Source organism: Fukomys damarensis, unplaced genomic scaffold, assembly GCF_012274545.1.
Source record: "Fukomys damarensis isolate Sample0158 unplaced genomic scaffold, DMR_v1.0_HiC HiC_scaffold_23, whole genome shotgun sequence".
In the NCBI taxonomy this organism is placed as follows: Eukaryota; Metazoa; Chordata; class Mammalia; order Rodentia; family Bathyergidae; genus Fukomys; species Fukomys damarensis.
This window is the reverse complement of record NW_022900935.1, coordinates 50,086,394-50,112,449: the sequence shown is the minus strand read 5'-3', so window position 1 is coordinate 50,112,449 and position 26,056 is coordinate 50,086,394. Positions and strand designations below refer to the sequence as shown.

Genomic DNA, 26,056 nt, shown 5'->3' with positions numbered 1-26,056 from the left:
TTTTTTTTTTTTTTTTTTTTGGACAGGGTCTCCCTTTGTAGTGCAGGCTGGCCTTGATCTCACTATCTACTCCAGGCTGGCCTTGAGCTCTTCTGCCTCAGCCTCCTGATTGCTGGGATTCCACCCATGCCCAGCTATGCACAGTCTTGATGGTCTTACTTCAGCTTCCCAAGTTTTTTTAAGCAAGATCTTGGGAAGTTACCATTTCTAAATGTGTACAGACAGTTGAAATGGTGAAATGAATATTCCCCTCACATCTCTTCCTGTGGCCAAATGGTGATATTAGGTAGTGCATGCACATTTATTCTCTAAGCTCTTAAATTTTTATGACAGTCATTGAAAATGAGTTCTTCCTGGCAGCCTATTGAATGCAGATTCATTCACAAACCTTCTTTGATCCATTGTCAGTGTTCCGCTTCTCTCAGATTTTTCATTATTCCTGGTACATCTGTGGAGAGAAGTCTACATTAGAAACAGGAACTGTTGAAAAGGAAAAGCAACTTGCTTGTCAGTTATTTCAGAAATTTTGCCACATCCTATGCTGTTGGCTTGGATGTAGTGTGAAATAATAGCCTTTGTTTCTTTCTGTTTTATGTGAAAATGAGAGTTGTAAAGAAAGGCGGATGGAGGGTAGGCTCCTCTTGAGAAGGGAAAAGATAATCTCTTCTCCTACAGAGCCTCCAAATCTAAGCAGGACGGGTAGAGCCCTACGTGGACAGTGACTTGGCACTATCGGACCAGATGGGTGGGCACTGTCCTCAGGGCTGCAGAAGCTGAGGCAGAGAGAAAAGTGATTTAAAAAACACATGCAACTTAATCACTGATGTGGACTTTTGTGGAGTAGCCTGTGGTTGAAAAATGTGAGTGAACCCTCAGACCCCCAAAGAAGGAAATGACACAGCTATGACAAAACTGGTTGGACAGATGGATGCTGAACAGTCGACTTGGTCTATGCCCAGGCTCGATGTCTAGCTCAGCTGGGTCCAGCTCAGAACTCTGGGCTTCAGAACCGACACGTGTAGTATGGACGTAGCTCAGCAGAGCTGCGCTTGCCTGGAAAGCACAAGGTCCTGTGTTTGATCCCCGGTATGGGGTGGTGGCGGGGGAGGGTGGCAGAACTGACACATGTAGCTGCATGCTGTAGACTTTGGGGTTCCCCCGGCAGACAGACCTGCAAGTGTCAGGCCCACAGGTACCAAGTGACCTGAGTGCTGTGCCATCGGCCTGGGCACACAGCTGTGATGGTCTGGGCCCGGTTACAGGTGGTGCTGGTGTGAATGCACCGATGAAGGCATGAAAGAAATGGGAACGAATCGTATATGGTCATAATGCGTGTGGCAGGACAGAGGGAGACAGAAGGGTGAACAGTTCACGATTTCCGTATGTCTGGATATTTCGATCTTTGCTTTCCACAACTTATTTCCATAGGCTATATAGTCTAGTCTAGTTACAGTCCTCGGCCCAGGAAAATGTCTGTCCTACCAGGGGACCACTTGCCTCCCCTCCTTTAGCCCCTCACGCTCCATTCCTCTCCCCCTCCAGTGGAAGGAAGGTTCCTTTCTGTGGGGGTGCACATGAATGAGGCAACCTGAGGAAAGTGTCGGAGGACCCAAGTGTGGTCAGTGGAGAGTAGCGGCAGTATGGACACGCCGTGTTACTGAGTTCTGAGCCCATTCCCTGCACTAACCAGTTAAACCTCTGAGCACCCTCCATCGTTATCACCATCCCTGACCCTCACTAGGTCAGAGTCCATAATCTCAATAACCAGCCTAGGAAACTGGAGATACAGCTCTGCTCCCAAACAGCCATAAGCAGATGTTTCAGTCGGATTGTTTCGAGCGAACATGAGGATGAGGATGTGTCACTGGGCTGAGGTTGGGGACAGCAACTGCCTCGAGAGCAGCTTTCTCTAAGTCAGCCCCGTGGTTCTTAGCCCTGCTTCTTGGTCTGGAGAGAGGGCTTCTTAACTCCTGATGCTGCTTAATTCAGTGTCCGTATATTTAAGCACCCCAAGAGCATCTTGACCTCGATGGGGAAGTGAGTTCTGCCTACATGAGGACTGGCTTGACAACTACACATTCAAGCCTCAGCTGACATTTGATCAGATGTATCATTGATACCAAGCTAGTTTGGGGAGCTAGACAGTTTAGCTAAGCTAATTGTATGAAGTGTTAGCTGGTTCACAGGAAGACAGATAGGGAAAAACAGACGAAAGATTATAGTTGTAGTGTCAGCTTTCATTTCCCCCTTTTTCTTTTCTCCAGCAAAATGTAGGGCTTGTGATTTATAGGGAAGAAGTACAACTCATACAGTCCCCTGTTTGCATAAGGAGGGACTTTCGTAGGCTCCATGAAAATAAGCACCTGTCTTACTCTACCATTGCCTTCTAGCTAATTTTGGTCCCTTTTCTTTTGCCAGTTGCCAGAGGCTCCACCCTCTGAGGAGGAAGAACAGGAAGCATGGGTGAATGCCTTGCTTGGAAGGATATTTTGGGACTTCTTAGGAGAGAAGTACTGGTCTGATCTGGTATCGAAGAAAATCCAGATGAAACTTAGCAAAATAAAGGTATTGCTCTGTACACAAGGGATTCCTAATTCCTCACGTCATAATTTCTGGACATTTTGCACCCTTATGTCATAAGTGAAAATAACCTGGTTTAAGCATATACTATATACGGGCAGAAAGTTCTCAAACAACACATCTGACCTGGATCACAGACTGATCTTGCTCTTAAGACTAACTAACTGCATCTGGGGGCTTAGCTAACTGTTCTATTCAGAGTGTGTGTGTGTGTGTGTGTGTGTGTGTGTACGTATGTGTTGCCACATTATTATCTACTCCAGAATTTAGGAAAATATGAGTTCCTGTAACAGATTTGCCTTGTATAGTTCTTTGAGTTAGGAAAAAACTTAAATTGTTCAAACACATCCAGCCTTATGGTGGCCCAGGCCACATGATGCACTCAGAGAAAATCCTAGACTACTGAGGACCACTTCCCAGGCTGCGCTCCTTCCCACAGCCAAGGCAGCTACCATTGGCTCTAAATGTAGCCATTCTTTACTTTCTGGCCAAATGGTTCTTTATTTTAGCTGCTATTTGCTGAAGAAACACCCCTGCACTAAGGTAGGCCCTCTTGAATATGAATTTAAATTGTTAAGTGTTCCTCATAGCTGTCTACTAAAGGACGCATATGCCAAACAACAACTTATAAAGGTTCCTTAAAAATAAGTTTTTGGCACAGTAAAGTAGCCAAGGAAGAATCACTTTGGTCCCTAAGTTTTCACTAAGAATTTACACAGTCAGTAATTGCCTCTGATTTTTTTTTTTTTAATGGTAGCAAAGTCCTATAGACTCCCTCCCTAGAACAATGTACACTGAGATAGCCTGGCATGGTAGTGCATGCCTGAAACCCCAGCACTTAAGAGACTGAGGCAGAGGAATCACCACAAGTTCAGGCCAGCCTAGGGTATGGAGTGATTCAAGGCCAGCCTGGACTACATAGTGAGACCTTACTGGGGGGTGGGGGGAGGGAAGAAGATGTACGCTGATGAAGTGTTTCACTTGTGATTTCAGTAAGTTCAAGGACTCCAGGTTAAGAAATTGTAAGCCAACATAAAATTGGATTAGAAGGAAAATACAGACATGGTGGAGCTTCAGTTTAATTTTGGCCATTCTTCTCTGACTTAGCTGAATTCTGGTGAGGTCTCTCAGCCCCTGAGAAAAGGAGGGGCTGTCTTCTGAGCCAGAAGAGTGGGCATCCAGGCAGAGTTTGGGCAGGGTTTTAAAAGGGCTCTTTGACAGCCAGTGTGTGTTCTTGGGCTAATTTGAGGGCTGACAGAACCACTTCTGCTAGCCAGTTCCCGAGGGGAACAACGAGCGAGCAGCAGTGACCTTCTGTGTTAAAACATGATTTGTCAACAGCCACCTCAGGGCCCCGGCCTCTCCGCCTCCCAGGTCCAGACACATAGACGGGGCCACTTCAGAGACTGTCAGTCCTCCCCTGAGCGAAGGGCTACACTTGGCAGCATGAAAAAGGAAGCAGGGTGTGCTTGAGCTCCAGGTGGATGCTGCTGCTGTTGCACAGGCTCTCAGGCCCCGGGAGGCGTGGCCCAGCCTTCTCTCCTGAGGGGAGTGTTCTGCTCTCGTTTTCTCTTCTTGCTGGTCAGGTAGGCTTTTGCAGTTCACAGACTTCAACTTCCTTTTGCTTTTTGTTTTTGTGTGTTTGTTTGTTTTGTTGAGACAAGGTCTTGCTATGTAAATCAGGCTGACCTTGGACTCACCCTGTAGCCAAGGCTGACGTGAACTTGTAATCCTCCTCTCTCAGCCTCCCGAGTGCTAGGATTGCAGGCATCTACTACCACAGTCAGCTCCTTTTCGATTTTTGCAGTGAAAAATTCTCTAAAAGGTTAGGATGGAAAGGGGTGTCTAGATCCAATAGTGCCACAGTTCAGAGGGAGGGGCTGTGTGCCCTTCACTGCTAGCCATGCCTTTACCCCTCACCTGAGCTGCTGCCCAGTGAAGTGCCCTGCAGACCAGGGGCGACCCAGGCAGGGGAATAAACAGCAGGGCAGAAGGATAATAACAAATTCTGCACCTGCCACCACCCCTGTCAAAAGAACTCTTATTTCAGCTAAATAGCCATGTACCCCCGGAAGGCACTAAACTTTCACACTGGTATTGAGTGGATCAATAACTAGTTAACAGCCTCTCTAGGCCAGAAGGGGACAGAGAAGTGCCTGGAGGAGCCTGAGCTGCCCCTACGACAAAGACCTTCCCACCTCCTGGTTTCCCTTCGAGGCCTGACATCTAGAGAACTCTTTGCTGGCCTTGTTCTGCAGTCTCACACGGTTGCCCTTGCATATGATGATGATTCATGCTGTGAAAAGCAGCCCTGTGTGAGCATCTGTCCCCCAGGATGAGTTTTAAACAACCTGAGCTTCTGTCCCAGCATCAAGTACACTCTTGGCTTTGGCTGCTGCTCAGAAATACCTTGGGGCCCTTGAAGGTTATGGACCTCTCTCTCATCTGTGTCAGCACTGCTGTCATTGCATATCGTACCTGGCTCATCACCCAGCATCCTGACTGTTCTGTCCCCAGTTGGGTTTACTCAGGAGGTTAAAGAACATGCACCTAGGTTCCTGCAATGCTGTGGGGCCCTTTGGGTGGGAAGGAAAAGAGTTTGTGTTTAAATGGCGCAGGAGGAGCTACCTTCTCTTGCCTTCTCCCACAGGGTAGGAAAGAGGCTGCTCTAGGGTTAGAGATGAACAAGAAGGGAATATGAGGAGCAGGTGGTCTAGATGTCCTAGATTGTTGGGGTTGGGTAGATAAATGAGTAAGTAGGAAGAAGTCCTTCCCCACCGTGCTTACTGGTGGCTAAGCCCACCCACCCTTGCCATACCTTTGAGCCCCTCCTTTGTCTCACGTCCTTCCTATGCCTTTTCAGGACTGTAGGGTGCAGGGGAGGGTTGGGGAGGGAGGTGTGACACAGAGGAGGGACAGGTAAGTTCCTACTGTAGCTCTGTGTCAGATTCACATTCCCACAGAAACACTGTTGGAGGTGTTCTTTGGCTAGCAGTGCTCAGAAGTCTAACCTGACAGGCTGCTGAAACACTAGACCTTAGCATGACAATAACGGACAAAAAGCACTGTGACAAGCATGCATGATTTGGGGTCCAATTTCAGCCAAGTAGCATTTTGTAGGTGATGGAAAGGTCAGTGCCAATTCCAACATTGATGCTCTGGAGAAAGGTTTTCCAAATGCAGCAACCACCAGTTTAAAAATGCACATCTGATCACTATTACCATCATGTTTCGTTCATCAATGACATCATAACTTCTTTTACATAGTCCCTCCATCTTTGTAAAAAATCAGAGATGAAGTTCTCCAACAGGTGAGCCCTAAAAAGTTCATGATTCTCTGCAAAGAGACCACTAAAAAGGTCCTCCTGAGTTAAGTATTAATCCATGCCGAGCTACATGCAACCTTATCTTATTGGAAATACTCAGTTTATATTTAATTTTAAATCTTAATTTTATTCTAAATTTTACAAAATTCTAATGTTCAAGTGGGAAAATATAACTAAAAGAAACTGTAAAATTTAAAAAGAGAGAGAGATTGGGAGGGCTGGGGATTTAGCTTAGTGGTTCCATGCCTGCCTGTTAAGCACAAGCCCAAATTCTATCCCTGGTACCAGGGGAAAAAAGGGGCTGGGGATATAGCTCAGTGGTGCTGCCACCTGCCTTGCAAGCTCACGGTCGAGTTCAATCCCCAGTACCAAAAAATAAAAATTAAAAAAAAATTTTTAAATGAAGAGAAAAAAATAAAAATTTAAAAAAGATATTGGAGGAGCCAGGGATTTAGCACAGTGGTGTGGTTGCCCGCTTCCTAAGCACAAGGTCACTAGTTTAATCCCTGATACAAAAAAAAAAAAAAAGATTGGAGCCAGATCTGGTAACACACGCCTGTGATCCCAGCACTAGGGAGGCTGAGACAGGAGTATTACCACAAGTTTGAGGCCAGCCTCGGCTACATAGTGAGCCCTTCTCTCAAAAACAAACAAAAAAGAGAGATTGGCCAGATTTTATTTAATTTTTTTATTTGTTTTGCTTTGTTTTGTGTTTTTGAGATAGTCTCACTATGTACTCGAGACTGACCTGGAGCTCACTATGTAGCCCAGGCTGGTCTTGAACTCACAGCATCCTCCTGCCTCAGCCTCCCAAGTGCTGGGATTACAGGTGGGTGCCACCACACCCGGTGAGATTGGCCAGATTTTAAAGCTACAGTGTTAAGAGCAGTTTACTGTTGGCTGAAAACAGAGAGATCAATATAGACTCTAGTGTTGTAGGAATCTAGTATTTAAATGTGTCACTACAATAGTAGGGAAAGTATTGGTTGCTTAATAAATAGATTGAGATTGCTGACTAGCTATTTTGGGGGCAACCATATCTTACACTAAAATAACGAATAACCTAAAGATTAAATATATATACATAAAGCGGGGCATAATGGAGTACACCTGTAATCCCAGCACACAGGTGGCCAAGGTAGGAGGATCACTGTAAGTTTGAGGCCAACCTGTGCTACCTAGTGAATTTAAGGCCAACCTGAATTATGTAGTGAGACCCTATCTCAAAAAACAAAACAAACAGAACCCCCCCCACAAATCCAGGTGGAGAAAATATATATGAATTGTATAAATTTGAGATGAAGTAGGAATTTCTGAGCTTGATGCCAGTACTTTTATGTTGTTTCCTCTGCAGTGAGTTCCTGCTGGTAGATTAGCGGTGTGCATTCTCTGGGGCCCAGCAGGAACCAGATGGCACACTCAGATGAGAATCAGAAGGGACACTGCAGCACCCCTGGGCCGGCAGAAGTGGGACACTGTGACCCTCCCTGAAGGGGCAAAGGCACAGAACGGTTACCAAAACCAGGCAGGGGAACTGTGTGGGAAGGAATGCCTACCTCACAGGCTGCGCCATTCAGTGGAAGGAGGCGACCAAGGCCTGAGGAGACTCTGCTCCCTGTACCTTCCCATCCCCTGCCCACTGGTGCATCCCATTAACCGGGTCCAGCCAGAATCTAGAGGGCAAGAGAGACCGAGGATGCAGTTGACACAGACCAGAGGCACAGAGGGTGAATACAGGGAAAGCGGATAGAAAATGTCGGAGCACTGGGCCGGGGATGTAGCTCAGTGGTGCTGCCACCTGCCTCAGGCGCGAGGTCCCGAATTAGATCCCCGGTACCCAAAAAAAGAAAAGAAAATATCAGAGCACGGTGCAGGGGCAGAGGGATGTGGTTTTATTTCAAGGCTTTTTTTTTTTCTTGGTACCTTGCGCTCTCAAGGCAGGCGTGGTTCCACTGAGCTACATCCCTGGCCCTCAAGGATTTTAATATATACAGTGATATATATGATTTCAATACTCATAGTAAGTTTGCCTGTCAGAAATGTAATAATTTCTTATTGCCCACCAGCAGTCTGAGAGAGGTCCATCTTCCCATAGTTTTACAGTTCTGGGTTTCATTGGCCTTCCTGACCTCCCTAGCCAAGATAACCACCATTACCTGTTATGAGATTACGTTATCTGCCTACTTCACTTACGTGTTTCTGCCTCTCCGGGATAAACCTCCCAAGAGAAAGAAAGTGGCCACCTTGTGCCTGACTGTGGTACAGTTTGTACACAGTTAAATTCAGTTAAATAAATGGTGTGCCTCCGAAACTTTGACCATCATTCCCTCAGAATCGGTTAAATTCTAACTTATTCTAGAATTTTTACCAGGTTACTGATGTGTCTCATTTGCTGTTTACCTCTTCTCTCCAGCTCCCTTACTTTATGAATGAGTTAACTCTGACAGAACTTGACATGGGAGTGGCTGTGCCAAAAATCCTTCAGGCCTTCAAGCCTTATGTTGATCACCAAGGTAATTGACCGAAGCAGAATTTAATTAACTATTTATATGACTGTTCAGATATTTCCATTGTCCCTTGCTGTAAATTCATACCAAGGCCTTGTGTTTGGAGGGAGTTGGGAAATTTTTAGCCATCCATTTCTTGTTGAATGCCCTACTGATTGGTTGATTGATTGATTGAAACCCTTTGCATTGAGCTACATGCTCAGACCATTTTTCTAGCTTCGTATTTTGAGACAGAGTCTTACTAAAGTCACTGAATTGTCTGGTTCAGACTGGCTATCCCCCTGGGATTATAGGCATGTGCTACTACACCTGACCCAGTGTCCTTTGTTTACGGTTTTTTTTGACACAGGGTCTCACTGTATAGTTCAGGAGGGGCTTGAACTCACTCTGCGGAGCCCAGGCCGGCCTCCAACTCACAGCAATTCTCCTGACTCAGCCTCTTGAGTCCTGGGATTACAGGGTTGTGCCACCACGCCCAGATGCCTACTCTTGTAAAAAGAAGAAAAAGTTAAGTTAATTACAATATGGAGAGAGTTTAACTAGAATTATCAGGACGATGCCTGTTGTATCATGTTGGACTGGGAAATTTTAGTACAGAGGAATTTAGTAAAAACAAACATAACAGGAGTGAGCTAGGCATGGTAACACACAGCTGTAATCCTAGCTACTTGGGAGGCTGAGTCAGGAAGATACCAGCTTGAACAACTTAGACTGTGTCTCAGAATTTTTAGAAAATATATATATTTTAAGGATTGGAGATACAGCTTAGTGGTAGAGTCCCCTGGGTTTGATTCCCAGTACTAAGAAGGGGTGGGGGAACAGGAGTGAGCCCGGTAAGCCAAAGTCATCTGTCGGCATGCCAGGGACAGACAGTCCCACCAGTCTCCTTGCTACAGCACCCTTTGCCAGGGAGCTCTTTCCACTAAGCCATATTTGCACCATTCCTAAAATGGCCCAAGAGCAAGGTAAGGGAAAAATTGATCACAGTTCTTTAAAAGAGTAATATTTGTTTTAAAGTAAATGTTTTGTAAACTTTGTAAGCTATAGCAGCAACTCTTCTCTGTTAAATCAAATGGCTCTTGGGCGGTATTTAGTGAAATTGTTTTTCTGCTGTAGCGTACATTTGAGGTAACTACAAAGAAATTTTTTAGCACTGCAGTTAGCAACTCTGCAGCTCTCTCTAGCAGTGTTTCAGCTGACGGGGAGCCCCTGTGTTCTCAGTGTCACATTGATTTCAGAGAGTGCTCAAGCAGAGTACTTGCAAATCCAGAGCTCCACCTGATACCTGCATGTTGAGAACACCTGTACCCCTCAGTGACGCGCACACTCTGATGAGCCTGAGTGTACTTGAGCTTGGTAATTTCTGGTTCACTGAAAGTAAAACTAGAAGAGATTTAGTCTCTTTGCAAATGGTTTAGCTAGTGTTCCTTTGACCCCATGCGCAATTTGCAAAGGTGCATCATGAGCGAGTTTGCTGCAGAGCTGGGATCTTTACCTTGTCAGTGTGCAAAAGCTGCGCTCCTTCCTCTCGCTCAGGTGGCCTCTATCACCCTTGCTCCTTGCCTTTTCAGGAACTGACTGATAACCACCTGGTAAATGATCAGCTAACACAAGCCTCCTGAGAGTCAGGCTTTTTAAAAGTAAATAGTATGTGTACATGTTCTGTTTTCTAAGGTGCTAGCAGTCTCTCATCTCAGGACTGTCCTTTGTTGAATTAAGAGAAATTTCCAAAGAGAGTGGTGCAGGGCCACAGTGGGTTTTGCGGCATTTAAGAAGTCTCCCTGTGGCTTTGAACTCGGCAGCTTCACAGAACAGCTTTGGTCAGGCTTAGAGGATAATTCAAGACTTAAGTCACAAGCTTCTTTCCTGTTCCTCTGCAGCAGGAGCCATGTGAGACACTTCACTATGGAGATCAAAGCTTTACTGGTTTTTGATACATTTGAGGCATACTTCTTTACACCTTTCAGGGAAAGTTTGAGAGATCTGCTTGCTCGTATAACAAGGGTGAAAATGTTACCAAAGGAAAGAATGAAACCAGGTATGCTGGTGCATGTCTGAAATCCCACCACTCAGGAGGCTGAGGCAGGAGGGTCACGAATTCAAGGCCAGCTTGGGCTACCTAGTGAGTTCAAGGTCAGCCCGAACTCCATAATGAAATCCTGTCTCAAAAAAAACAAAAAACCAGAGAGAGAAAGGAAAAACGGTAAATCCTACGGGGTTATGTTTGACCAAATTGGGTTTTTTTCCAGCTCTACAGAGATACCTGTATGATGGCAAAACAAATTAACATAAAGGAAATATAGTCATACGTTACTTAATGATGGGGGTACTTTCTGAGAACTGTTTTTAGTTGATTTCATTAGTTGGTGTCATTGTGTGAACACCATAGAGTGTGCTTACACAAAGGTGACTATGACGTCAGTAGGTGACAATCTTATGAGACCATCGTCCTATATGTAGTCCCTTGTTGACTGAAAGTCATAAGTGTGTGTTTTAGATTCTGTTGCTCTGAGGAGCAGCCTTTTCTCCTAGGGAAATTAACTCTGGGGTGACTTGATAAAACTTGCCCAAAAAAGAGCTGACCCTCCACAGAAATGCGGCCCAGACAAAGAGGTTTGGATAACTCCAAGGAGAGGCACGTCCTTGTGACTCTCCCACCACACCCCCCATGCACTTTTGAAAAATGAAAAAAATATGTCCCAAGTGTGCTTGCTTGCTGGAGGGATCATTCAGGCCGGAGCTGGTTGGATTCTTCCATCCTAGGGAGGCACCATAGAGTGCAGTTATGAGCACCAGCTCCGGAGTGAGAGGACCCGACTCCCTGTCCTGAGGCCTAGGCCAAGCTCTGGAACCTCTTCATTTCCTTGTCTCTCAAATGGGGATCCTTGCAGCATCTACCTCACAGCTGGTGAGACTACATAAGTTAATACGCTTCAAACAGCACCTGGTGCGAGGCAAATTCTTTGTAGGCACTGGCTGTTGTTTTACCATTATTATTGTCGCCTTCAATGATGCTGTTGTTGGGGAGGTTAGGATGTGGGTGGCCGTGGTGTCCAGATGACCATCTGATAGCTCAGAGCCAGCAGATCTTGCTAGATAACGAGAAAAAAAAAACCAACATTGCTCTCAGCTTTCACGGCCTTGCTGTTAAGGGAACAGTCTGTAGTTCTCTGACACACTGAGCAGTCTAAGTTCCAGGACACACCAGTCTAGAGCGGTGAATAGGGTGCGTGTCACTGTCCCCAGACAGCCTCACTTCTCACCAATGGCAGGCAGTGGGGAGATGGTCGGTTCTGCCTCTGGGAAGCTAACTGCGACCCCACCTCAGCTCTAGCCTTCCAGAGCTTACTTTTTAAAATATATGTTTGGTACATCCTCTGCTAATCTTTTTTTCTTACACATAAAAATCCTAATAGAGAATGAATATAACTATTTAAAAGCCTCAAGAGTGGCAGTTATCGATGACTTTGGACTGGAAAGGAGGACCAGAGCCCCCTAGCAGACCCATATCTGTGCAAGCGAAAGCTCCGAGGACGTGACTTGCCAGAGGCCATTAGCAGCCCCAACTTTCCATCCTGTTCCACAGCTTCCAGACTGGGATCAGGGGCCTCCAGAGCACCGCACCTGTGTTTATGCCCTGCTCCCCTGCTCCTGCACCATCCACGGGCCACGTGGAAGGGAAGCTGCTACACCCAGCTTCCCCTGTGCCTTGCTGAGTTGCGGTGGAAATGAAACTGAAACATTGTGTGAAGTGTTCGAGGAGAACCGCTGCAAAGCTGTATTGTTAGAAAAGCTTACTAAAGGGCTTGGTGGGGACCCTTTTCTGTCATCCAGGGTGTTTGCTCTTCTGCGTGCCCACGGGGGTATCAGCAGGGCAGAATGAACCCCAGATGTGGACTGCGACCCCTCAGGGTTGGATTGATTCATTGAATGTGGAGGGTGGGGTAATGGGCTTTTTCTGCAAGTAGTTAAATCTGCAGAAGGTCACTGCCTGTCTTCCATGAACAGATTTTAAGATCCAAATAACAACTCAAGTTTTGACTAGAGACCTCGGATTCTATGGAAGGGTCACCAAGTCCCTGTCTGTCTCTGGAGATGCCCTTAGTCATGCCATGGGTACTCGTGGTCTACCCTGATATTCTGGATCCTGCCCTGTTGTGTCCAGAGCCAGACATGAAGTTAGGATTACAGAAAATTGGAACCAGAATTAGTTGTGTATTGAAACTGGATCCCTCTGCTAAACCATCTCAGAGAAGGTGTAGAAAAGCAGCCACAACAGTCTGGCTGCCCGGGCCTGGCAGGAGTATCACAGACAAGAAAATGTTTATGTGGAAAAGGGGAAAGATACCAGGGTGAAGGGGAATCTTGGTTTGTGGCTGTGTAGACCATGAAGAGGTAGAGCTCTGTATCAGTTGTTGATAGAGAAAGCTAAAAATGTCCATAAAAGACACATCCAGATTCAAGGTTCTCCTACTTTCCGGAAGTATTGGAGTGAGCAGTAGGGCACCATTTGTTTGTCAGGAACAAAATAATCACTGATGCATTCTCCTAAGAATGAGTAACTCCAGCCTCTGATCTTGGTATAATAGGTTACCAAATACCTCATTCTTAAGGATTCTTGTGCTTGGACACCAAGTGTTGATTCCCAGAATGAAAACCAGGGAATCGGAAAGGGCGGAAGGAGCAGGGAAGGTGAGTGAGGGCCGCTCAGATGCGCGGGCTCGAGGGTCCCTAACACCCTCCAGGCGGCAGGTGCCTTTAAGCCCGCCACAGAGAAACTCATAGTGAGACAGGGAGATGCTGTGTGACACTACCTGAGGTGTGTTGCTGTGGCAGGACATAGAGTTTGTTAACTGGACAGCCTCAGGGAAGGCAGAAGAAGGTCTGCTCTGCTCGCGACTGCTCCTTGTCTCGGGATGTGCATCCACATGTGTTTATGAATCACGCACCATGATCTGAGGGGTACCCGGCAGTCAAGGCGGTCCTTACTCTCCCTCACGCATATTCTTGTCGAGGGCAGGGCTTCATGTCAGTGTCTTAGTTCTTATATCACACAGTGAGAACTCAATTCGCACATTTGATGGAATGAGCTGCTGGTCTGCCCATTGTCCCTTTGGGTTATGGTGCTGGTAACTGTTCCTGACTGTGTGAGGCTGAGCTCCTGGCGGGTCCTTGCACAGAGAGTGACGAAAGCTTGCCACAGGGGCTGGGGATTTAGCTCGGTGGCACCCACACCTGCCTGGGAAGCACAAGGTCCTGAGTTTGGTCCCTGGTTCTGCAAAAAAAAAAAAAAAAATTGTCACGTTCATTGTCAGTTGTTTCATGTGTTGCCCAGTGAACTGTCAGCTTTATGGGGGCTCAGTGACAGTAGGTGCCACCCTGCCTACAGTGGCCTCCTGACCTGAGTGTGAGGAGGAGCCACCTTTCCTGAGAACCTCCTAGAACCAGTTCCTTCCTCCTTCAAGGTATCAGTTTGCCTGCTGGTCAACTTTTTTTTCTGGTCCTTGAGCAGGTAGTTATACAAAGTAGCATTTTAAATAAAATGATTCCCTAGTAACTGTTCATTTCATCTTTGGATTTTGTAAGGCAGGGCCTCCAAGTCCTCCTGGTACATAACCAGTTGGTCTCCACATTGCATAAGTTCTTCAGGATACTTGCTGCTTGCGAAATCACTGCCACAGGAGCAAGTTTATCTTTGCACGTTATGCTGTAATAGTCTCCTTATCCTCGTCTCATTGTAGCACATCGTGCTAATTTGTTGAAATTTCTGTTTAAAAGGTCTCAAACTTTTTGCAATACTGGATATTTATTTATATCAGGGTCTTGCTTCCATAGCTCACTATGTAGCTCAGGCTGGCGTTGAACTTACAGCAATCCTCCTGCCTCAGCCTCCCAAGTGCTAGGATTACAGGTGTGTACCACCATGCTAGGCTTCATATGGGTGATTGAACCCAGGGGTGCTCTGCCACTGAGCTTAAAGTCCCAGCCATTTGAAACTTATTTTATTTTGAGACAGGGTCTCACTAGTTTGCCCAGACTGGTTTCAAGCATGTGAACCTCCTGCCCTAGCCTCCCAAGCAGCTGGGATTACAAGTTTGTGTCACCATGGCCAGCTCAAGCCATTGCTGACTCTGCATTTTCTCTGGCTTCCAGGATAAGCAAGGCCTTGTGGGTAGCCTCGAAGAGGCATATGCAGTGGTATAAGTAGATCTCATTCTGAGATATCAAGTCTCTGGCTACCTAGTACAGCCTCTTCCGTGGCAACAGCCATAGGCAAGAGCACAGCAAGCAGTGAGGGTGGGCTGGCCCCAAAGGAGAAGGGGAAGCCACCCTGCCAGGATGTGCCAGGTGCCACAGTCCCCTAGAGAGGCAGTGTGATCTCCTTTCTGATGAGAAAACTGATGCACAGAGGCTAGGAAATGCCCGGTGAAACTCAGGCCCCAGCCCCCATGACGGGGCTCTGCGCTTTTCCCTTGCACTTCCTGCCTTGGCGCCTGGCTGTGGGCTGAACCTTACCCCATGGGTGGAATAGCCCAGTGATTGGGTCTGAGCCCGTACTTTACTAACGTAATCCTTTTGTTTAAAAAACAAATGAAACTTTCCATTTGGGAAGTCATAAGCCTGATGCCTTTGATATGACAGCTTTCAAAGGCAAAGTATACTATTAATATTTATTGGAAGCCTAAGCTTTCCAAAAGAAATGATTGTACTTGAGTACATAGCATAGCCAGGTAGTGGGAATCTGTTAATTCGCAAGTTTAAGGAAGCTGGAGATATTATAATAACATTTTGAGCCAGGCATGGTAGCACACACCTATAATTCCAGCACTCAGGTGGCTGAAGCAGGAGGATCCTCCATGAATTCAAGGCCAACCTGGCCTACATAGTCCAAAGCCAGCTTAATTACACAGAAAGACCCTGTCTCAAAACACAAAAATAATAATTATATTTTGTATTGATAGTCTTTTTATGTTGGGTTTAAATTAATATCTAACCTTTTGTCCTAATCCCTTTCTGCTGGAAGTGGTTGATGACTAAATATCTTTATTGAAGCAGATGTGCCCTTTATTTCCAGTAGTGGTATTTTGAAGAGCAAGGTAATTAGTGATTTTCAACTGCTTTAATATAAGCAGGAAATGAAATTTTTTGAGTATTACTACAGATTAAAAATAATCACAGTTGATCTGCATATCACGTAATTAAACCAGGTCATTCATGGAAAATAATTGCCTTCATTTATGGAAAAGAAAATCTTTTCAACACAAAACTAGAAATTATCCTGCCCTTGTTGAGGGATTATGCCATTAGTGCTTCTTGGGGTTAAGCAATGCTTTTATCTGAGGTGTAGACATGTAGTGGAGGGTTTATTTACTGTAAGTGCTTGAAAATGCTGCTGTGTGTACATGTTTTAGATTAATTTCCTGCTTCCTTTTAGATGTTGTCATTTGTCTTATGAGGATCTATAAAAGTTTATTAACATTTAAACAGCCACTGGAACAATCACGTTTTGATTGAAAGTCTACGAGGTATTATGGTGCTGTGAGTCTGAAAAATCATTGTAGCCTATCTGGTATTTAGTTCAGTGGTGCTGCATCTGCCTCACAAGCTCAAGGTCCTGAGTTCGATCCCTGGTACCAGAAAAAAGAAAAGAAAGAAAATCAGTGGAGCTTGTCTTTATCATAGACCCTTCCAGGAGCAGAGCGTCTCAAGGTGCTTTTGTTTGCATTTTACACACTGGTCAGTGGCCACCGCAGTGAAATTGCACAAACTTCAGATATTTTTAGATATGATCTCATTGGCAGTATCTTTCTAAGAAATAGATCTTTAAACTATATATATACCTATACAGAGTGGTTACTTTACCTCGATAATCTTGGGAGTAAGGTAATCTTGTTTCCATTACTTGGAAATTTGTAGAAAGGGATTCTAACAGTTTTTGTCACTATTCTTACCGTACCAGACAAAATTTGACCCATTTTTCTGCCCCTCTTCCAAGTACTTAATTATTTCAGGAAAAACAGGGGTTCCCCATGTGTTTTTAGGGGATGGCCCAGGTTGTAGAGAAGTCCCTGTGCTCCCTTCTGCTTCTTAAGGGGCAGGCCATGGAACAGCCCGTCCTAACTGGGCTCTGGCTCAGACCTCTCCCTCCTGGGTGTGTGTTTTCCTTCTGAGTAGCAGGAAGAAGAGCTAGAAGTTGGGCCCTCTGTTGCTAAAGTGTGCTGAATTCACCATGACCATCACAGTGGACTGAATCCTGGCCATTTGCCAGATGGAGAACCATTTCATTCTGTCCTTGCGTACACTGACCTTAGAGCTCTGTTCTTATAGCCCTCCTTTTGCCTTATTGGTAATGCAAGCCGTGTGTAGACTTTTGGTATGATGCTGACTGAGGTCCTTTGTTTTCATATACATATGTCTTTGTTTTGTTTTGGTGTTTTGAGACAGGGTCTCACTACATAGTCCAGGCCAGTCTTGAACTCACTGTGTAGCCCAGGCTGGCCTCGAACTGGCAGCGGTCCTCCATCCTCAGCCTCCCGAGTGCTGGGATCCCAGGAGTGCACTGCGACACCCAGTCTAAAGTACAAGCGTTTATATTGATATTTACAGTCATGTGTTTTAAGGGGGGAGAAAACGTTTTTCACTTTTTCTCTAGGACTCTGGATCGACTTGGAAATGTCCTACAATGGATCCTTTTTGATGACTCTTGAGACCAAAATGAATTTGACCAAACTAGGTAAAGAGCCTCTTGTTGAAGCCCTGAAGGTTGGAGAAATTGGCAAAGAAGGGTAAGGGGCTATGTACGAACTTACTAATCCAACCCTGGGGGTGCACCCTCTCTCTGCAGCCTCGGATAAGCAGATGTGAGTCTGGGAAGTAGCATTCCTGTATACTCTGGACCACAGCGTGTGCATCACCCCAGGGGCCCTACTCCCTGCTCGCTGTGACAGCTGTTCTGGCCTCTGCTCTTGGGAGTGGGAGTAGTGGGAGCACCTTCTCGAGTTACTCTAAAAGCATCACTGACTCAGACAAGCAGGGCAGACCCATCTGAGCGATAAATTGCTCTGTGAATTGAATCATTGTTCCAAATACTCCATCTTCAGCTTTCAACCACTAACAGCAATATGTGAAGTAGTCTGAGGTCCTCTGGGGAGCCATTGCTTTGGTCACTGAGCTGGAATTATGTGTAATGAGATTTTGTAGCTGAGAGGATATCGCACAAGTATTCTGAGAAGCATTTTCCCAAAATAATACTGTATGGATTTGCTTGGTAAATTCTTCTCTTTGTAGAAAGTACATTATGTTGCCTAAAGTTATCTAATGTAGAAATATTCCTAAGTTTTGAGATAATTAATGGAACCCATTTTTGTTTTGTTTTGCTTTTTTTGTGGTGGTACTTCTCATTGAGCTACATCCACAACTTTTTTTCCCCCTTAAGGCAGGATCTTGTCAAGTTGCCCTGGCTGGGTTCAAACTTGTGATCTTCCTGCCCTAAGGCACCACACTGATACTGTTTTTTTTACCAAATTAAAAAATGCTGCTTGTCACATCTCTACTTTCTCCATATGGAAAGAACTGTCTAATGACAGGGAAATGTGACAAGGAGCTGCCTTTGCAGGCACTAAGTATAAGACACAGGCTCTTAGATTTTGTACTTAACAGTACTGACCTCCCACTCTTACTCACGCTCGTGGTAGTAGCAGACTGAGTGAGTTGTGAGTATATATTCAAGAATACTCAGTGCTTAGATTATCTGAGCTGCTTAATGAAATGTTCCTGTTTTAATAGTTGGGAAAAATTTCACCTGCTATATGCAATCTAACCTACCTCTGCTATTTTTTTTTTCCTGCTATTGGTTAAAATGTATTTGGATTCGGCAATCTATGGATTTGTATTTTCTGGTGAGTGGTACTTATCAACTCTGCGTGTGGCATTTCATACCCTGTGAATGCTGAGTCTTGTTTGGGTCCCACATGAAGCCATGAGGGAGCTGTCTTTTCATCATGGTCCCAGACATGAAGGCATAGTCCATGGCCGAGAGGACTGAGAGGGAGTTCAGATGACGCTTTTCTGGCAGGGAAAGTAAGTCTCAGACATCCCTAGTTAAAATTACTGGGCTCCCGGCAGGCATGGTGGCACACACCTGTAATCCAGCATTCAGGAGGCAGAGACAGGAAGATTGCCATGAGTTCAAGGCCAGGCTGAGCTACACAGTGAGCTCAAGATCAGCCTGGACTACACAGTGAGACCCTATCTCAGAAAAACTAAAACAAAACCATAACAATAAAAACCAAACCCCAACAACAACAAAAGATGGACTGGAAAACAGTTTTTGGATTACAGGTCTGCAGCACTACCTCTGGTCCAAATGCATCTTTTGGGCTCAGTTTCTGGAAGCATCAGAGTCTCTGAAAGCCCTTCCACAGTGAAGAACCTCATCTAGAAGTGATTCTAGAATCCATTTCTTCAGTTCCTCAATCATGGGTGTGTAAGTAAGAGGAAAGAAAGCAAGCACAGTGATTTTTGCTACTGACATCATCCTTAGTATTAAACCTCCCCAGTGTAGATAGTATAGAGTTGACTAGCAGCAGCCTTTCCCTTGACGATCTGCCTTCAACCTGTGGCTGCCTGTCCAGGGCACATTGAAATTCGCACTGCGGTGTCCAGCTCTGGCAGGGCCTCTACTTTGTCTCATTGCTATTATCAGCCCCTGTTCGACAGTGCAAGTGATTGTGCTCATAGGAAGTCTCTAGGAGATACTGCTCAATCTTTGAAAAGTCCCCCTTTAAAAAGTAATTTTGTTGAGCTGGGCGTGGTGGTGCACGCCTGTAATCCCGGCACTTGGGAGGCTGAGGCAGGAGGATCGCGATGAGTTCCAAGACCAGCCTGGGCTACATAGTGAGTTCCAGGTCAGTCTCAACTACATAGTGAGACCCTGTCTCAACTCCCTCCCCCCAAAAACAAAACCAAAAACAAAAATTAATTTTGTTTTTTTGTTTGTTGTTGTTGTTTTACAACAGGGTCTCATTATGTATCTCAGGCTGGCCCTGAACTCACTATGGAGCCCGGGTTGGCCTCCTGGCAGTCCTCCTGCCTCAGCTTCCCAAGTGCTGGGATTATAGGCATTTGCCACCACACCTGAATGCCCCTTTCTGATAGGAAGTTTATTCACCATAGTACCCTAAGGGTGGGATGGAGAAATTAAAATCCGTGTTGCTTTCTTGAAGTGAAGTCTCTTACCTTTGAAATGCACATTCACTGTGTATTTGTAGGCATTTTTCCTGTATGCTTTTTCTGTCCCAAAAGGTCTTGTTTCGTGCTATAGTGCTATAGTTAGCATCACTTTTGGGCAATAAGATACTTGAAATGTAATTCAACAGCTGGAGCTGGAGCTCAAATGGTGGAGCATTTGCCTAGCACAGAGGAGGCCTTAAGTTCCATCTCCAGCATCTCTCTATCACACACACACACACACACACACACACACACACACACACACGTATGTGTGCGCAATTCAAGTGGTAAGCTGAGTAGTCTGAACTTTAGGAAAGGACCTAAAGAGGACCTGAATGTCAGAAAGCCTAGCATTCTGCATGAGGAGTGGCATTAGAGCAGAGCATTTCTGTGAGGCATTTGGCCTGTGCCCACCTACCGTGGCACCCTGGGCTAGGTGTAGGTTCCCGGATGGTGGCCCCTCTGCTGTCCATATTAGCTCACTAGTTCACTGCCTTATCCCTCACTCCCCAGGACCTTGATATTCTGGGAACCAGGTGCTTACATTGTACACTGTGACTCTCGTTCATGGGTGGATGCACATGTATCTGTGACAGATGTGTAGGACACACCCTTATGAGTATGGTTCCCTCCCAGGGCTGTTGGATCTGATTATGCACTCTTTATTAAGAATGTTTCTTAGAGTTTCTTTTTTAGAATTGCCTCTGGAGTCTGATGTTTTATAACCATCTTGAGAGACAGCAGATCTTACTTGGTATAGTTTGAGAATCGCCAGAAGTTGTCAGAGGTAGTAATGATTATGAGACCAAGAATTAAAATATTTGGCCCAATGCAGAGCATCAGTAATAAAATATCTCACTTCTGGTGGTGTCGGACTCCTAACACATTTCCAAAATGATTTTCAGCAGAGGCAGCGTAACTGGAATGATCCTGCTGAGGTGGCCCTCTTGAGAGGGTAGTACTCTCACCTGGAACCCTGAGGCGCGTTTGAAGTCAGCGGGCTCATCTCATTCAGTGTCTAGAGCTTCTTTCTGTGTAGTTTCTGCTGGCACCATAAAGTCAGGATGATAAGTTGCATGTTCACTTAGAAAGTGGAAGACAGCCAGATGCCACGTTAGTACTACTGGGTGCTGTGTAAGACAGCACTTAGAATCAGAATTTCACGTCATTGGATCTGCTTTAGCTGGTGTAGGATTATCTAAATTGTTTCCATCAAGCTGCAAAATGTGTTCTGTTGTCTGTCCTGCAGAGGATTAGTTTTGGAACCAGAGAGTCACTGCAATGCTCAGCCTGGCATTGTATGCCCCGGGGTTTGGAGCTGCCAGATGACACATTCCAGTAGGGACACGAAGGGTAGTGGCTCAGCAGATATCACTGGGATTGCAGGCCCTGCGGGCAGCCCTTCATGCCTGGTGGAGGAGGAAAAGGCCATATGCTGTTGGGGTAGCTGCCACACCTGGCAGCACAAGGTGTGAACCCGTACTGCTGATGAAGTAGGACAGTTGTGGAATCCATGGGGATTTACATGTCTGACTGTCCTCATCCCGAGACCCAGTCCAGGCTTTCTGAGGAGTCATATTCTGCAGTGTACAGCTGAAAGCAAAGATTGCCGGAGGAATACTCTGAAGTGACTCTGTGAGCACAAATGCACATAAGCACTTCCTGGACAAGATGTAGTCACGTGCTGTTAGGGATGAGAGGCTTCTGCTTTGCAGAGGGAGCTTCCCTTTAGCCTGCTGGCTGGAGTAGCGCCTCTAACGTTACAGAGCCAGGGTTGAGCAGGATCCTTGCGTCCCGCCAGGGAGGACGCTCATGGGATCTTCTTACAGCCTGGCTCCTGTTTCAGGGGTGGAGACTTCGATTCCGCCCTCCTGTGTGCAGTGTGGGGCTGCTGCTGGGCTTTCATAGCTATACTCCAGGTGCCTCTGCCCTTGACTCCGGTTTGTCAGGAGATGGCTGTCCCAGTGGGCTTCTGGTGGCGCGAATGTAGCATCAGAGGAAAACCAAAGGACTGCAGCAGCAGAGAGATAAGGTCTAGCTCCGCGGCCTTCTATCTTGGCAGTTTTATGCTTGTCAAAAATATAAAATCCATGCCGGGCGTGGTGACGCACACCTGTAATCCCAGCACTCAGGAGGCCAAGGCAGGAGGATCGCTGTGAGTTTGAGACCAGCCTGGGCTACACAGTGAGTTCCAGGTCAGTCTCCACTACATAGTGAGACCCTGTCCAGATAGATAGATACATACATACATACATACATACATACATACATACATACATCGGGTAGATATATATATATGTATGTATGTATGTATAAGATTCAAGGCCAAGGATGTAGCTCAGTAGTTTTGCCACCTGCCTCACAAGCGCAAGATCCTGAGTTTGAGCCTCGGTACCAAATATATATATATATACATGTATAAGATCCAGCCTCTGCTTGGAGACCATCTGGTTCCTGTGTGGAGACTACTCATTCATTTCATCCCAGTTAAGTCCCTGAGCCGTAAGACAGCCCCACCGGTATTCTTGGACACACAGCCATAGTCCAGGGAGTGAGCTGCCTTTGGTGGATTGAGGCCCAGTCAAGAAGCCCCAGTCCCTCGGGGAACCTCAATTGCTGTCCTCTGCTGTTATGTCGGCAAGCCTCTGGAAACCTTTGGAAACCGAGTCTCCAACCTGGGGTTTTAATGAGGGACGTTACTCTCTTTAATGAAAAAGGTAGTCTTATGTCTATATTTTTAAATAAATAAGTGTTTTTCGAGTAAAATCCTGGGTTATCATGTCAGCCACTTCCTCAGATTCCTTAAGACTTTCACTCTGCTTTTTAGTTTTGTGACCCCCAGAAACTGGAGGCAGGTGTGAGGTAAGATGTGTAATTTTGCTAGGAAGGAGTCTGGAATGAAAAGTGATTTGGGGATTAACTGAGCCAGGAAGTGTCAGTTTCAGCCTCAGCCAGAGGCGAGGGACTTGCCTGCATGTCCTCATCACCGTTGAGAGGTGGTCATGACACGAACATCCGTCACCTCCCCCCTGCAGCTGTCCATTCTGTCCAGTCGCCCTCCCACTGGCTTCCCACTGCACTGCTGACAGAATCACTGCATTTTATGTGAGTGCATCACACTCCACCACCTGTCCCTTTGACGCACGCGTAAAAGTCAGTACGTCTTCAGGACCCAAGTGCTCTGCAGTGGTCAGGGAACTTGGCGCTGGAATCTCCTGAGTATCCAGTCAGATCCAAGGACTCTCGGCCTGGGCCTCCTCTTTATTGTGGGTTGAAGACAAGGAGTGTGTGTCGTAGAGGCCCCATCTAGGCTCCCTTGTGGTTGAGTGTCCATGTGCTCTTTCCAAGCAGTGAACTGGCTGCCGTGGTCACTGTTCTGTCCCCCTGTTCAGTTGCAGGCCCCGGGCGTACTGTCTCGCTGACAGTGATGAGGAATCCTCCAGTGCCGGCTCCTCTGAGGAAGACGATGCACCAGAGCCCAGTGCAGGAGACAAACAGCTGCTCCCAGGAGCTGAAGGGTAAGTGGATCAGGGGTCTCCAGGGATCAAGGCTCAGACTGAGCCCTTCCCTCTCCTCCTCTGTCGTCTTCCTTCCTCCTTCACATTGAGAGAACGTTTTTGGTATTGACATCTAGTGTCAGTGGACAGGCACCAAAGAGAAAAGATTTATAGCTTTACTTCTTTAATTGGTTCCAGATTCCATAGCTTTCGCCTGCTGTTCATGTAAATAGCAAAGAAGTTGGAGGGCTTGGTTGTACAAAGCACCCAGGTCTTCTGAGGAGCAAGAGGAGTGCCGGCTGCACACTGGCACCCTCTGGTGCCAAGGGGAAAGGAAAGCCTTGGCCACCTGAAGTGGGCATCCACATTCCGTGGAGTTGCTGGCTCCTACAAAGCTGAAAAATGGAGATGTTTTCTTTGGTGATCTTGAAATTGTGCTTAACAGCTTATATTTTTGGATCATGACATCACTTGGGGGCTCTCTTTGCGCATTAGTTGGAATGATCAGAGTGGATCTTTGAATTATTTAAAGGGAACTGGAGAAATGTAGATTTTTAAAGAAGCCAGTGATTCAGGAGCAAATAAGAAAATAACCTATTCACTTAGGAGATAATGCAGAAGAAGATAACTCAGACGTTTGAACATCTGGTGCTAATGGCTGTGTATGTTATTTTAAACTCTACTTGCTTGACCTTTTTAAGAATGGCTGAAAAAAAAAAGAACGGTTGTTTTTCGGGCTGGGAATTTAGCTCAGTGGCACCGTGCCTGCCTTACAAGGGCAAGGTCCTGAGTTCTATCTCCAGTACAAAAAAAAAAAAAGAATGATTCTTTTTGGCGAAGAATGTAGACCAGTGGTAGAACACTTGCCTAGCATGCATAAGACCATGGTTTCATCCTCAGCAATACCAGGGTAGGGTGAAGGGGCCCCGGGTATTTAGCTCAGTGGTTCCACCACCTGCCTCACAAGCACAAGGTCCAGAGTTCGATCCCTGGTACCAAAAAAGAAAAGAAAAGAAAGTTAAAAAAAAGATAGGGTGAAGGAAGAAAACAAAGAAATTACTTCCATTCCATATATAAAAAATAGAAGAATCCTGATGCCTGGAACTGCACACAATTTTCAAATCAAATATCCTGTTCTTAGGGCAGGCTTATGAATTATATAATCTGACACAAAAGTTTATTTTCTTGACCTGCTAACACATAAGCTTAAGTTGATGTAGCATTTCTCTTTAAAAGTCCTAAAAATAAGGGGAAAAAAACTCCAGGCCCTTGGAAGGTATTTGCCCCAGGGCATGGTGGCACATACTTTGTGACCCTAGCACTCTGGGTGGCTGAGGCAAGTGGATCATAAGTTCAAGCCCACCCAGGGAAATTCAGTAACTCAAACTCTGTCTCAAAATAAAAAAGAGCTGGGATTGTAGCTTAGTACAAAGGCCCTGGGTTAAATCCCCAGTAGTACACACACACGTAGAAAAGTACCTACCACTCAGAACAGGACACCACTTAAAGATAGGTAGTCATTGTTTTGTGTTTCTGTCATCCTGCATGATTTGCCATTTGCTATTGGGAGACAGAAGTTTCTCTGCTAGGACGTGGACTTACATTCAGTCTCTGAGTGATACAGGGAGGGAACCTTCCCTGCATGAGGACTTTGTCCAGCTCTCCAGGGTCAATTCAGGGGCCCTGTCTGACATTGGCACCTTCTCAAGTAGTTGTTCTCAGCTGAGCTAAGTCTCGCCTCCATACCATAACTTCAGGAAGTGCGAGTGCCATCTAGTGGAAGAGGGCAGGGAGGTTGCTAAAAACCCTACAAGGCGAGGACAGCCCCCCAACACAGAATTAGGTGATCCATGCCAATGCAGCAGTTGAAAGGGCTGTAAAGGAAGGGAAACAGAGCCACAAGGGTTTTGTCTGTGAAAGAACTAAGTTTATACTAACACCTCTTCATGTTCCCCACCTGAAGGTATGTTGGAGGTCATCGAACAAGTAAAATTATGAGGTTTGTTGATAAAATTACCAAATCAAAATATTTCCAAAAAGCAACAGAGACAGAGTTCATTAAAAAGAAGATTGAGGAAGTCTCCAATACACCCCTGCTGCTAACTGTTGAAGTACAAGAATGTCGAGGAACCCTGGCGGTCAACATCCCTCCACCTCCGACCGACCGCGTATGGTGCGTAGGGGCCTTCAGGGACAGCAAATGATTCCTCTTGTTACATGACCATAAAAGTCCCAGCGTGCTTAACCTTGAGAGTAAAGAAAGTGCCTTCTCCTGGACAGTTGAAAATCCCAGTTGTATTTTCTTCTATAAATGGTTCATTCACATTTAAGGATTCATCTTCACACACCAGGAAGTTAAGATAACTGCATGAGGTTTATGGGATAAGCTGTTTCTATTCTTGGTCTTCTTCCTCTCTCAAAACAACTCTTCCACCAGTAGTAACTTCTGCCATTTGCAGCGTGCCCTTAGTCTCTGCTTGGCCTAGGTTATGCCTGCACCACCTGCCTAGTCTTCCCAATGTTCTTGACAGATGGAGATTGATCACCTGTCCAGGGAGACTTCCCTGAGTTAGACCTTGATGTTGAGTGTGGAGGACGTGCATGTTTTTGGTGTGTGTGGTAGAAGGTCTATGCAGGGAGTTGGTTCTCAGCTCCAGCTGCATGGAATCACCTGGGAACTTGCTAAAAACACAGATGTGCCTGGCCTATCCCCTAGGAATTCAGCAGTTGGTGGAGGAGTTGTAGTGATTAAGCCAGAGTCAAGAATCACCGAAATAGCCAGGGATGTAGCTCAGTGGTGCCACTGCCTGCCTCGCAAGTGCAAGCAAGGTCCGGAGTTTGATCCCCAGTACCAAAAAAAAAAAAAAAATCACTGAAATAAATTATTTATGGACCTGACATCTCCATCTATGAA

At 45.9% G+C, this 26,056-nt stretch overlaps 1 protein-coding gene across 2 annotated transcripts in view; it reads left to right on the top strand.

The window, feature by feature from the left end:
* Tex2 (testis expressed 2) overlaps positions 1-26,056 on the top strand; it is a 51,317-nt gene that overhangs the window by 21,204 nt on the left and 4,057 nt on the right. Inside the window, exons 5-9 of one of the 2 annotated variants that reach the window (XM_010616764.3) lie at positions 2,419-2,565; positions 8,320-8,419; positions 17,067-17,199; positions 23,044-23,163; positions 25,106-25,315. In XM_010616764.3, coding sequence (XP_010615066.1) covers positions 2,419-2,565; positions 8,320-8,419; positions 17,067-17,199; positions 23,044-23,163; positions 25,106-25,315 — 710 coding nt within the window. Of the gene's footprint in view, positions 1-2,418; positions 2,566-8,319; positions 8,420-17,066; positions 17,200-23,037; positions 23,164-25,105; positions 25,316-26,056 lie in introns of both variants that reach the window. The other variant, XM_010616762.3, reaches the window with a different exon arrangement.